The sequence below is a fragment of the Macaca mulatta genome, chromosome X (genome assembly GCF_049350105.2).
Source record: "Macaca mulatta isolate MMU2019108-1 chromosome X, T2T-MMU8v2.0, whole genome shotgun sequence".
Classification (NCBI taxonomy): Eukaryota; Metazoa; Chordata; class Mammalia; order Primates; family Cercopithecidae; genus Macaca; species Macaca mulatta.
In genome coordinates this window covers 19,188,756-19,202,175 of record NC_133426.1, presented here as the reverse complement: position 1 = coordinate 19,202,175, position 13,420 = coordinate 19,188,756, and the positions used below count along the sequence as shown (strand labels likewise).

Below are 13,420 nucleotides of genomic sequence, written 5' to 3'. Positions count from 1 at the left end.
CTGGAATAGAACTTCTACAATATCAGGCTGTGAGGGATAAGAATGCTGGTGGCCTGGTCTTCCTAAGGAGAAACAGTGACTCTGGACCAGGGACAAGAGGGAGCCCTTTTGTCTTGGCCACACCTACTTAGAATAGAACTTCAGTCACTCTGGGCTGGGTATGGGGATGGGGGAGCAGTTTATGGCCCGAATGCTGCAGAATCTTACTGTTACTACCAAGATTTAGATTTTCTTGAATAAAACGTTTTTCCATTTGCTACATGCCCTCAGGACAACTTGTAGAGACTTTAAATCAGGGGTGTTCAATCTTTTGGCTTTGCTGGGCCACATTGGAGGAAGAAGAATTGTTTGGGCCACATGTAAAATACACTAACAATAGCTGATGAGCTATTAAAAAAAAAAAGTTTGTGTGTAAATCTCAAAATGTTTTAAGAAAGTTTACAAATTTGTGTTGGGCCACATTCAAAGTTATCCTGGGCCATATGTGGTCCGTGGGCCACGGTTGGACAAGCTTGCTTTAAATGGCTGTTTGAAAAGAATTTTCATCAGTTATGGTTGTCTTTCTGGGGATGGGACCTGGGAAGCTCCTTACACTTCCAGTCCAGCTTTAACTTTTTGAAAATAACAAACTGCGTTTCTTCAAAGGTATTTTTCCTTCTAGACCTCATTGATCCACACAGCCCTTTTCTCCCTCTGAACTAGGAAGTCTTTGACCATAAACTCAAGCAATTTCAAGTGTGTATTAGTCTGTTTTCATATTGCTATAAAGAACTGTCCAAGACTGGGTAATTTGTAAAGGAAACAGGTTAAATTGACTCACAGTTCAGCATGGCTGGGGAGGCCTCAGGAAACTTACAATCATGGCAGAAGTGGGAGCGGGAGCAAGATACCTTCTTCACAAGGCGGCAGGTAGGAGAAGTGCCTAGCAAAGGGGGAAGAGCCCCTTATAAAACCATCCGATCTCCTGAGAACTCACTCACTATCACTAGAACAGCATGGGGGAAACCGCCCATGATGATCCAGTTGCCTCCACCTGGTTTCTATCTTGACACATGGGGATTACGGGGATTACAATTCAAGATGAGATTTGGGTAGGTACACAAAGCCTAACCATATCAAGGTGAAAGAAAGAAAGTTTAACTTTTGAATATATAAATATCATTTAATTTAGTCTAGGAACGTGGCTTTCTTGGCATGGATGAGGGAGAAATTTATCTCTAATTTACCAAAACCTTAATGCTGAGTGATTTGAGTCTCTTTAAGAACTTGAAAGTATTAGAAGGCCAGGTGCAGTGGCTCACACCTGTAATTCCAACCCTTTGGGAGGCTGAGGCAGGAGGATAGCTTGAGCCCAGGAGTTTGAGACTGCAATGAGCTGTGATTGCACCACTGCACTGCAGCCTGGGTGACAGAGCAAGACCTTGTCTCAGAAAAAAAAAAAGTACCATAGGGAGCAAAGGGTCTTTGTTCCTGTGGGGTAGGCAATTCCTAGTGGTTGTGAAGAAGTAGATAGGAGCCTGCTACCCCACTTATCACACACACATACCCCCCTGAATTTTTACCCTTTCTACTTACAACACTGGTATTTTTGTTTGTTTGTTTGTTTGTTTGTTTTAAGATGTAGTCTCGCTATGTCACCCAGGCTGGAGGGCAGTGGTGCAATCTCGGCTCAGTGCAGCCTCTGCCTCCTGGGTTCAAGTGATTCTCCTGCCTCAGCCTCCTGAGTAGCTGGGATTACAGGCATGTACTACCACACCTGGCTAATTTTTTTTTTTTTTTTTTTTAAGTAGAGATGGGGTTTCACCATGTTGGCCAGGCTGGTCTCAAACTCCTGACCTCAAATGATCCACCCGCCTCTGCCTTCCAAAGTGCTGGGATTACAGGCGTGAGCCACCATGCCTGGCCAGTATTTGTGTTTTGACAGGCTTAATGCCAATAGCTGGTACCCACAAGGATGGTCTCCAGTTGCTGCATTGCAGCAGAATGTAAGTATTCTCAGAAAACCAACCCTATTTTCAGGGATAATAGAATATCAGAAGCTTTGTCTAAGACAACGTTGACTCGTCACCTGTTTTTGTATGTCCTGGGAGCTAAGAATGGTTTTTTACATGTTTTAATGGTTGGAAAATATCAAAATAAGATGATGATTTCAGGACATGTAAAAATATGAAATTTAGGCCAGATATGGTGGCTCAAGCCTATAATCCCAGCACTTTGGGAGGCTGAGGTGGGCAGATTGTTTGAGCCCAGGAGTTTGAGACCAGCCTGGGCAACATGGCAAAACCCCAATCTCTACAAAATAATGGAAATATTAGCTGAGCATGGTGGCACACACTTGTAGTCCCAGCTACTATGGAGGCTGAGGTGGGAGGATTGCTTGAGCCTGGGAGGTTGAGGCTGCAGTGAGCCATGTTTGCGTCACTGCACTCCAGTCTGGGTGACAGTGTAAGACCCTGTCTCAAAAAGCAGAAAAGATCTGAGACTCATTATATTAATGAATATATGCTTCCTACAGAGAAATTTTTATTCCACAAAGTTTATAATAGTTCACCTATAGTTAAATGATCAAATGATATGCCTTTTTCATCTATGCTGAAAGAAAAACAATATGCCACATTGTAATCCTTGCTTATCAGGAGGTTCAAGTTCCCTCTGGTTTTGGGTATGTATAATGAAACAATGTGATTTCTGAGATTTAAAACCCTAAAATTTCTGCCAATGAAGTTCAGAGATACATACAGATCAGTATTTGAAACCAAATTTTGTCATACATCTATGCGGTAGAGCTTTTGAAATCAAGTGGTTTCCTGTTTTGTGCCTAATAGATCCATAGTCGTATTGCACGAATTGTTTTCGTCCTCAGGTATTTTCTCCGTGCCTGTCCCACCAGGCCCCACCTGCCCAGAGCCTACACTTCCACATCAGTTACTTTCTGGAACATCTTTGTTTCTTTTTTCCAGGCATCCAGTGGAAATTATTATTTCATCCCATACATCGTGACACCGTGTGCTGATTATTTTTGCTGCGAGAGTGATGCCCAGAGACGAGCCTCCGAGTACATGCAGCCCAACTGGGACAACATCCTGGGCCCGCTGTGCGTGCCTTTGGTGGACAGGTTCATTAGCCTCCTTAAGGACATCCACGTGACCTCATGGTAATTCCCATCTGCCACCAGTAACCCCTGGAGACTCATCAAGATTTCCCCCTCACTTTCAGGGAAGTGGTACACCTTCACGGAGACCAGAGTTGCTGGAGAACCCACTATTGTACCTTACTGGCTCACTTAGCTGGGCCACTGAAATGAAGCCAAAAGAGAATAGAACTGGAATTAAGAGGTCAGGATTGAGCCTGTGTCTGGCCCTGACTTCCTGTTTGATCTTGACATGTAACTTTTCTTCTCTCTGACTGTTCTCGCTCTTCTAGATAAGACAACTTATAGGAAGTTGTCAGTGATGTTTTTTTAAATGATCTCTTTCAGCTCTGAGATCCTGTGTTTCAAGATGATTTCTGAGCATGGTTTTACACTCCCATGGCTGTTGAGGCTCTTCAAATATCTCAGCAAGGTCATTCTGACCTTATGCTCTCGTGCTTTAATAAGCCTTTGTGCGTTGAGTGGAGCAGCAGCTATCCTCAGGGTGTACTGTGCTGTGTTGTCTTTAGATTTAGGTTGGGTGAGGTGAAATATGCAGAAGTGAATAGGTTTAGATTGGAATCTTGGCTTAGGTGATTCCTACCTGTGTAGCACTGAAATAGTCAGCTCACCTATTGGAGCCTCAATGCTCAAGAAACCATACCTTCAGATGTTCTTATTGTGAAAGTAAAAGACAGAAAAATTCTTCTTCTTAACCAAAGGATCCAGTTATTTTGCTTGCGGCCAATTTAAAGGATTTATTCCCGTAAGTTGTGTCACAAGGAGAAGGATTTGTCCTTCCAAAACAAATGAAAATCCCAAACACTGGCAGAGCTGACCTGAAATGAAATGTAGAGGACCTCCTGTCACACTGTGGCTCAAATAGTGGCACCCTGAACTGCGGAGTGTTCTATTGTAGTATTGGTATGTAGACAAGGACACTTCTTAATGGTGTCCTTTTCTATCCCATCACCTCTTCTCTGGATGCAGACCTTCTTCTACAGACTTTAATGGAAAGGGAGATTGGAAACCTAAATATGTGTGACCGCATGCCAACATAGAGAGCAAATGGGGGACATTTTGTGGCACATTCCTGGAAAACCTCATGCAGTTGTTCCTTGCTAACTAGTGTCTGATTGCAAAATAAACACTTTAGTGAAGTTTTATGGAAAGCTCTCCCAATACCATATTTTCAGGTCTGACAAGGAGGTAGACTGGCTAGATCTGCCAGATGATTTAGGTCTTTGCAAGACATGGATTCAAGTTTGATTCTCATTCAGTGTGTGTATGTATCAGTAGGCAAACAACTCTTGTGATTTCATTTAATTTCAAAGGGCTTGAAATACCTATTGGTGGATTCTACCCTATGAACTGGCAGTGTCTGGCAACAGTTAGTAAGAGGGGAAGTGGTGCTTATAGTTTAAAACATCTATAACACAGATGGAAAGGAAGTTTTTAGCTCAAGTGCCAGCTCTGATAGATTTATAAAATCTATTTTGAGACCTGTGCTAGAATGGCTTGGAAGCCATTTCCAAGTTCTCATTGATCAGCAATATCTTCCTTGATTACAGAGGCAGAAATGGCTGCATGCTTATTACATATCTGATATCCTCAAGCCATCCTCAAACCAGTGTTTAATTTACCTACAAGGTACTGTTCTTCTTAGGTTTCTTAGTTTATTAAAATTATTTTTCAGAATTACCCTTGAAAAATAAGGCTGAAGTATAACTTTTTACTTATCAGGCTAACCTGATAACACTTTAATAGTTTCAATGCCTTTATAGTCCACCAAATGGGCAATGGCTGGCATCCAACTTAATGACTCATTCAATTAGTGACAGAATTTTAAACACTGGCAGAATCTGCTAATTTTGTGCATCATTGGGATGATGGCAATTGACAAATAAGGAAATAGAAAACTAAAGCAGTGCATTGATATTTTTCTATCAGAACCCCTGCTGTGTGCGTCACTTCATTCTTTAAATGTTAACGGAGTCCTCTTGTGAGCGTTGGACCAGGTTATGTACTGTACATATACATATTTGGCATTGTTTTGTAATTATTGAAAGTAGGCATTTGTTCTTATCCTATCTCATGTTGTGTTTCTCTCTCTGAAGACTATTATTAAATTTAGCTTACTCTCTTTTTAATGGACAGCCTAATTTTACACTCTGCAGTTAGACGATTTCAGCTTCGTTTTGTGTGTGTGTGTGTGTGGTTTTTGTTTTGTTTTTTTTTTTTAGACCGAGTCTCACTCTGTTGCCTAGGCTGGAGTGCAGCCGTGCGATCTCGGTTCACTGCAACCTCCGCCTCCCGGGTTCAAGCGATTCTCCTGCCTCGGCCTCCCAAGCAGCTGGGATTACAGGTGCCCACCACCATCATGCCCAGCTAGTTTTTGTGTTTTTAGTTGAGACGGGGTTTCGCCACATTGGCCAGGCTGGTCTTGAACTCCTAAGCTCAGGTGATCCTCCTGCCTTGGCCTCCAAAAGTGCTGAGGTTATAGGCGTGAGCCACTATGCCTGGCCCCATTTCAACTTCTTAATGGGGCGACAGTATTACTGTTTGGCAGTGTCCCACCTCCACTTAAAAATTCCTATAAAAAATAGACAAGATATTTTAAATCAATCTATGGTTGTTGTAACTCATCCTGTGTATACCAAATTAGGTCATTTTTCAAGGTTTTAAACCAAATACAAGATAATAGCATTGGCCCTTCAAGAGAGTATGGTGATATTCCAGTGTGAATTTAACTGCTTTAAGTGTTTTTAAGCTTCCTCGTGCTTATCTAGGTGCTCACCTGAAGGAAGTTTTGTGTTTTCCATTAGAAAGCCATTCTCCGGGCCAGTCACGGTGGCTCACGCCTGTAATCCCAGCACTTTGGGAGGCCGAGGCAGGTGGATCACTTGAGTCCAGGAGTTTGAGAACAGCCTGGCCAACATGGTGAAACCCTGTCTCTACTAAAAATACAAAAATTAGCCGGGCATGGTGGCACATGCCTTTAATCCCAGCTACTTGGGAGGCTGAGGCAGGAGAATTGCTTGAACCAGGGAGGAGGAGGTTACAGTGAGCTGAAATTGCGCCACTGCACTCCAGCCTGGGCAACAGAGGGAGACTCTGTCTCAAAAAAAAAAAAAAAAAAAAAAAGGAAAACATTCTGGCCATTCAATATGATGAGGAGAGCAAGGCTGTCCATAAGTTTCCGGGCATGACCTCTGTGTGTCCCATCTTGTATTGCTCAGGGACATAACACCAGTTTCCAGCCCTCACCTCAATTGGGGAAGGCTTCATGACTACTAACGAGAGACACCTGATAGAGAAATTCATTTGAAAAGCATTCTCATGTATGTGTCCTGGGTTTTGGAGCTCCGTTTGGCTTTGTTACTAGTGGGCAAAATACATACATAAGGAAGGTAGCTTCTCGCCCTCTATATGTTTGAAAATGCCAGAGACAGTGGGCTTGGTTGGCAGCATGTTCTGTGTGTTATCTGAGTACAGATGGGAGTCACCTTTGGAAATATCTTCAAGGTTGAGTGAACTGATTTTTATTTGTCATTTATCGGTCTATAAAATGTGAATAAGTAGAAAGTATCTCCTGTTTGCTGGCGCAGGGAGGCTCAGGTTTGGGCCGAGGTCCCCATGTGTTAGCCTAAGTCACGTCAATGAGAACCATTTTGGGCGCAAGACAGTCCTGGGTGTGTGTAGATGTGACTGGAGGTTTTTGTGGTTTTCTTTCTCTAGTGTTTATTACAAAGAAACCTTGTTAAATGACATCCGGAAAGCCAGAGAGAAGTACCAAGGTGAGGAACTGGCGAAGGAGCTGGCTCGGATCAAGCTCCACATGGATAATACTGAGGTTCTGACCTCAGACATCATCATTAACTTACTCCTGTCCTACCGTGATATCCAGGTATGAAATCCACCTAGCCGAGGCTCACGTATGCTGCGTTCTTCCTTGGCTTGAGGAACTTCTTGTGAAGTACTCGTATGCTCAGTATGTGGTGAGGTGGCTGGGGTTTTTTTTATTTGTTTGTTTCTGTTTTCTTTTTTGAGACGGAGTTTTGTTCTTGTTGCCCAGGCTGGAGTGCAGTGGCGCGATCTTGGCTCACTGCGACCTCAGCCTCCCGGGTTCAAGCTGTTCTCCTAATCTCATGCCTGGGATTACAGGCATGCACCACCATGCCCGGCTAATTTTGTATTTTTAGGAGAGACAGGGTTTCACCATGTTGGCCAGGCTGGTCTCAAACTCCTGACCTCAGGTGATCCACCTGCCTCGGCCTCCCAAAGTGCTGGGATTACAGGCATGACCCACTGTGCCCGGCCAGAGGTGGCTGTTTTCTAGACAAATAGGTATGTGGCTAGGTCATAGGTCATCCAGCTTATCTGTTGTGGTGGAAATTTTGGAGGTTTTGTCACATCGAGGGTGGTGTGACCACTCCGACAAGAAGAGATGTCATAAACAGGACTGTTTGGCAGGAGCCAAGAATTGAAGTTTATATGAACTTTATGCTAGGCATTGTTGCAATCCCTTTGACAAACCCAAATTCATTTAATCCTCTTAACAACTCTATATAGGATATGTATACTCTGATTATCCTGATTTTATACGTGAGGAAACTGAGGCACAGAGCAGTTAAGTAACTTGCCCAAGGTCACACAGCAGTTGGTTAGGTCAGGATTCAGACTGAGACTGACTGGCTCTGTTGTCCTTGTTCCTAACCCCTCTGCTGTGCGACTTCCTTTAGGCTTTTCTCACTTCCTCCTTTGTTTACCACCATACATCAGTGACAGGGAGAACAGGAGTAGCAGAAACACATTCAGGACCCAGGGAATGTAGCTGTTTATTCTAAGACAAGCATCAGAAGCTCCTGGAGAGTTCTGAGACTGGGCTTCTGGTCTGTGGTTCCGTGAAGGAAATTGAGCGTTTCCTCCCTCCAAGTTGAATGCCATTGAGCCATCTCTAAGGATGTCTTGCCTTCCTTCCCTTTGGAGGAACACAGGGTCATGTTCCTTACTCTTAGAGTTCCACAAAGCCATGTTGAGGGTTGTTGGCTAGAAGTCTTTAAATTGAAGTGATGGAGGCATCCATTTATGACCTGGACCAAAACAGAGTCACCCAATAAGGAATTCCTGCCCCTAGTGATAAACAGATGCAGCTAGCTGATTTTATTTTTATTTCTGTTTTTCGAATTTTTATTTATTTACTTTTTGAGACAGGGTCTTGCTCTGTTGCCCAGGCTGGAGTGCAGTAGTGTGATCTCAGCTCACTGCAACCTCTGACTCCCGGGTTCAAGCAATTCTCCTCCCTCAGCCTCCTAAGTAGCTGGGATTACAGGTGCCTGCCACCACGCCTGGCTAACTTTTTTTTATTTTTAGTAGGTACGGGGTTTCACCATGTTGGCCAGGCTAATCTCGAACTCCTGGCCTCAGGTGATCCACCCGCCTCAGCCTCCCAGAGTGCTGGGATTACAGGTGTGAGCCACCGTGCTTGCCCAGCTGGCTGATTTTTTTTTTTTTTTTTTTTTTTTTGAGACGGAGTCTCGCTCTGTCGCCCAGGCTGGAGTGCAGTGGCGCGATCTCGGCTCACTGCAAGCTCCGCCTCCCGGGTTCCCGCCATTCTCCTGCCTCAGCCTCCTGAGTAGCTGGGACTACAGGCGCCCGCCACTGCGCCCGGCTAATTTTTTGTATTTTTAGTAGAGACGGGGTTTCACCGTGGTCTCGATCTCCTGACCTTGTGATCCGCCCGCCTCGGCCTCCCAAAGTGCTGGGATTACAGGCGTGAGCCACCGCGCCCGGCCAGCTGGCTGATTTTAATAGCAGGTGCTACTAAGGATGATGGTAATGATTAGGTCATGTCTTCCAGGATGAGAAAATGGGAATGGCTTTTCTTGAAGCCTTTCTTCCCTCAAGCTGCTTCTTTTTGCCCTTCTCTCCATGCATCCCTTCTTTTCATAACCTTCCATTCATGCTCAAAGGTGGGCCAAGAAGTTCTTGGAATACACTGCCTTCTCCCTCCTGGGGCAGCAGCAGCAAGGCGCAGAGCCACAGGACAGGCATGGCATTTCAGTGGGAAGCCCTGTTCTGCTGACTATGGCTGGCTGTCGGCAAGTTGGCCAGTTCCAACGATTCTAAGCCTGGCTGAAAGAGTAACAGGTGGCACTGCTAAGAGGGGACTTGGCTGAGACAAGCATGGTCGCAGTTTTTCCCCAGGTAATTATGCAGAGTTTAGAGCAGTGGTTCTCAACCCAAGAACTTTTTTGGCAGTGTCTGGAGACATTTTCAGTTATAAAAACGAAGCGTATATGTGCAGGGCATGAGGAGGGTGGTGTGCTGTTGGCTTCCAGTGGGTCAAGGCCAGCATCCTACAGTGCCCAGGACAGCTCCCACAACAGAGAATTATGGTCCAGAAATGTCACTAGTGCCAAGGTTGAGAAACACTAGTTTAGATTAATGTATTTGATTCTGGCAAAATAGGAAGGACTGGAATCTATCTGCTTTGACTGGAAGTTTGCTTGTGTGTATTTGTCCAGCTCACTTTAACACACATCTCTGCTGATACTGTTTTTATTTTGCTTTAGTTTTTGAGACAGACGGAGTCTTGCTCTGTTGCCCAGGCTGGAATGCAATGGCATGATCTCGGCTCACTGCAACCTCCACCTCTCAGGTTCAGGCAATTCTCCTGCTTCAGCCTCTTGGGTAGCTGGGATTCCAGGTGCCCGCCACCATGCCCAGCTAATTTTTGTATTTTTAGTAGAGATGGGGTTTCACCATGTTGGCCAGGCTGGTGTCGAACTCCTGACTTCAAGCGATCCACCCACCTCGGCCTCCAAAAATACTAGGATTACAGGTGTGAGCCACCAGGCCTGGCCTCTGCTGATACTGTTAACTCTCCTACACTCAGCTGTTTCCTGCCTGCTGGGCTCCTTTACTTTTGTTGCCTTTGGATGCTTCATGCCCTTTGATAGCAGGGATTCCTTCTCTGTTCTTCTCTCTCTTATCTATTTTATTTTCTGGTCTTTTTCCCTCCTATTAAAGGTTACAGGTAACTTCACTAAATGCCCTTTGTAAGGAAGGGCCTGTCTTTAAGTGCTGAGGCTGTCTCATGTTTATAACAATTCAGAAAAATCAGTGAAGAGCTGTGTTTCCTCTCTTGCTCACTTTGGGACCTCTTGCCAACAGGACTATGATGCGATGGTGAAGCTGGTAGAAACACTGGAGATGCTGCCTACATGTGATTTGGCCGATCAGCATAACATTAAATTCCACTATGCGTTTGCACTGAATAGGTAAGAACGATAGTGTATGTACAGGGTTTTGAAACATGCCGCCTGTTGAATTCTGCTTCCTTCTTTCATTCAACATCGAGTATGAGCCAGGTCACATACTAAATGCCAAGGTTATGAAGATGGGCAAGGCCCAGTCTTTGTCGTCAGGGACTTTGTATTTGGAATACACATTCTAGCTGTGAGATTGAACACATCGATCCACCCTAATAGCTTATGATGGCAGCAAAACAGGCACCCCCGGCTTCATGTATCTTGTAACACATACGAGGTCACATCTCTTTTTTAAATCAGGCTAAAATTTGCAGTCAGCAAAATGCACACATCTTAAGTATATCATTTGTGTTTGATAATTGGCTATACACATGGAAAAAACACTCCCATCAAAAAAGAAAATGTTTCCATCACCCCAGAAGTTCTCTTGTGCTTCTTTGCAGGCAATCCTTACCCCCTCCATAGGTGACCACTGTTGCAGCCTCTGTCTCCATAGATGAGTTTGGCTTGTCCTTGAACATCACATAAACGGAATCACACAGTGTGTACTCTTTTGTGTCATTCAGCGTCGTGTTCATGAGATTCATCTATGCTGTTGTGTGTATTAGCAGTTTGTTCATTCTCATTGCCGTCGCGTAGTCCTTTGTATAGATATGCCACGATCATCTGTTTTACTGCTGATGGGCCTCTAGGTTGTTTGCAGTTTGGGGATACTGAGAATTGCGCTGCTATGGACATTGTTGTACATGCTTTTTTCTACACATATGGATACGTTTCTCGGGTATATAGCGTGTGCTTGTAGTAGACATTGGCAAACAATGGTAGGATTCTGATTCCTTTTTGGGAGGAAGCTTCATGGTCTCTGTGGAAATGTGCCTACACTCTCCCCAGCAGTCTTTAAACCCAGCATCCCAAGGATGCATTGTTGTGAATGAAGGCCAGTCTTCATTAAGCCTGATAAAGCAGTCTTGTAACTGTTCCCCCAACATAGTAAACTCCATTCTTATTTATATTTACCTGTGCTTGATTAATAACCATTAAATGAGTCATCACTTCTGAGGTTCTTGGGAGGAGAGTGCCTGGCACACTGTAAGTGCTGTAAAAAATTGGTTCATTAAATAAAAACTATAAGGGCGTTTTAAGTTACTCATCACTAAGTCTTTTTCCCAGACACGGTAGAGGTAACTGTTGTCAGACAGAGAATGAAATAATAGATTGCCATTTTCTGAAAATAACAAAAGAGTTAAAACAAGATTTGAAATGGAAAATTGGGGCCGGCTGCAGTGGCTCACGCTTGTAATCCCAGTACTTTGGGAGGCCGAGGCGGACAGATCACTTGAGCTCAGGAGTTCAAGACCAGCCTGGGCAACATGGCAAAACCCTGCCTCTACAAAAAAAAAAAAAAAAAAAAAAATTAGCCAGGCATGATGCTTGTAGTCTCAGCTACTCAGGAGGCTAAGGTAGGAGGCTTGCTTGGTCCTGGCAAGTTGACGCTGTAGTGAGCCATGATTGCACCATTGCACTCCAGCCTGGGTGACAGAATGGAGACCCTGTTTCCAAAAAAAAAAAAAAAAAAAGACATAGAAAATTGGTATTTAGAAGAAACGGGTATAGCAGGATGAGGTGATCCTGAGATGAATACGTTTCCAGTTTGGAAGCAGAGTGGCTGGGATTGCACACCAGAGATCCACCTTTCTCCTTGATGGGTCTTTTCCTTTTAGTCGGATTATCTCCTATTAGACAGTGGCTCTGTTTAATAGGGCCAGACGGGATCCTCAACGCTGAGAACCTCATTTTCTCCAACAAACTAAGGGTTTTCTTTTCTTTCTTTCTTTTTTTTTTTTTTTTTTGACACGGAGTCTCACTCTGTCGCCCAGACTGGAGTGCAGTGGCACAATCTCGGCTCACTGCAAGCTCCGCCTCCCGGGTTCACATCATTCTCCTGCCTCAGCCTCCCAGGTAGCTGGGACTACAGGCGCCCGCCACCACGCCTGGCTAATTTTTTTGTATTTTTAGTAGAGACAGGGTTTCACTGTGTTAGCCAGGATGGTCTCGATCTCCTGACCTTGTGATCCACCCACCTCGGCCTCCCAAAGTGCTGGGATTACAAGCGTGAGCCACTGTGCCCGGCCCAAACTAAGGATTTTCTATAGGATTGCAGTACTTGCTTCATTTACACATGTAACCTGATCTTGAATTTCACATTTTTGCTTTAGGCTTAACTTGGCCAGCCACCAGCATAGTAGGAGTTTGCATTATATATTGAGCATCTCTAATCTGAAAATCTGAATTCCAAAGTGCTCCTAAATCCAAAACTTTTTGAGTGCCAACGTGATGCTCAAAGGAAATGCTCATTGGAGCATTTTGTATTTCAAATTAAGGATGCTCAACTCGTAAGTATAATGTAAATATTCCAAAATCTGAAATACCGCAAATTCAAAGCACTTCTAGTCCCAAGCAGTTCATATAAGAGATACCCAACTGGTATATATAGCTTTGAGGGAGTTTATGGCATTACTTTGTATCTGTAAAGGGGAAAATTGTGATGGACAAGAAATGAGTTTTCCTGCATTAAAGTTGACCTTTAGCTCTCAGGAAGTGGAGCAAATCATGGCCAGAAATTAGTTACTAAAGGTTGGCAGTAATGGATGACTTCCGACCCTCAGATGTCAAGGGCTCCCTGTTAGTGGGAAAGCTGGCTCGAGCCGGTCAGCTTTCCCTGATGCCTTCCACTCCATTGCATTCAGAAGCCCATTCTAAGCTACTTCAAGTTTCCACTGAGCAGTTAAACTGCTTGCTGCTTGATGGCGTGGAGTCCTTTATGAGTGATTTTTATTTGCTGTTGCTTTTACAAATGGGACTTTATTAGATATATGAATGTAGTCAGAATATTCTGATCAGGGATCCAGCCAGTGAGCTGGACGGTCTAGAAGAAGAAAATCAGAAGCAAAGTCGCAGGTTAAAAACAAAACAGAACCTGCCAGTCGCAAAATAGAAGGCATGTACTCATATTCTA

The 13,420-nt window shown here is 44.2% G+C and overlaps 1 protein-coding gene across 1 annotated transcript in view; it reads left to right on the top strand.

The window, feature by feature from the left end:
- Positions 1-13,420, top strand: part of MAP3K15 (mitogen-activated protein kinase kinase kinase 15) — a 149,654-nt gene that overhangs the window by 44,905 nt on the left and 91,329 nt on the right. Inside the window, exons 4-6 of the mRNA XM_015127037.3 lie at positions 2,961-3,154; positions 6,869-7,037; positions 10,307-10,413. Of these exons, the coding sequence (XP_014982523.2) occupies positions 2,961-3,154; positions 6,869-7,037; positions 10,307-10,413 (470 nt within the window). The remainder of the gene's footprint in view (positions 1-2,960; positions 3,155-6,868; positions 7,038-10,306; positions 10,414-13,420) is intronic.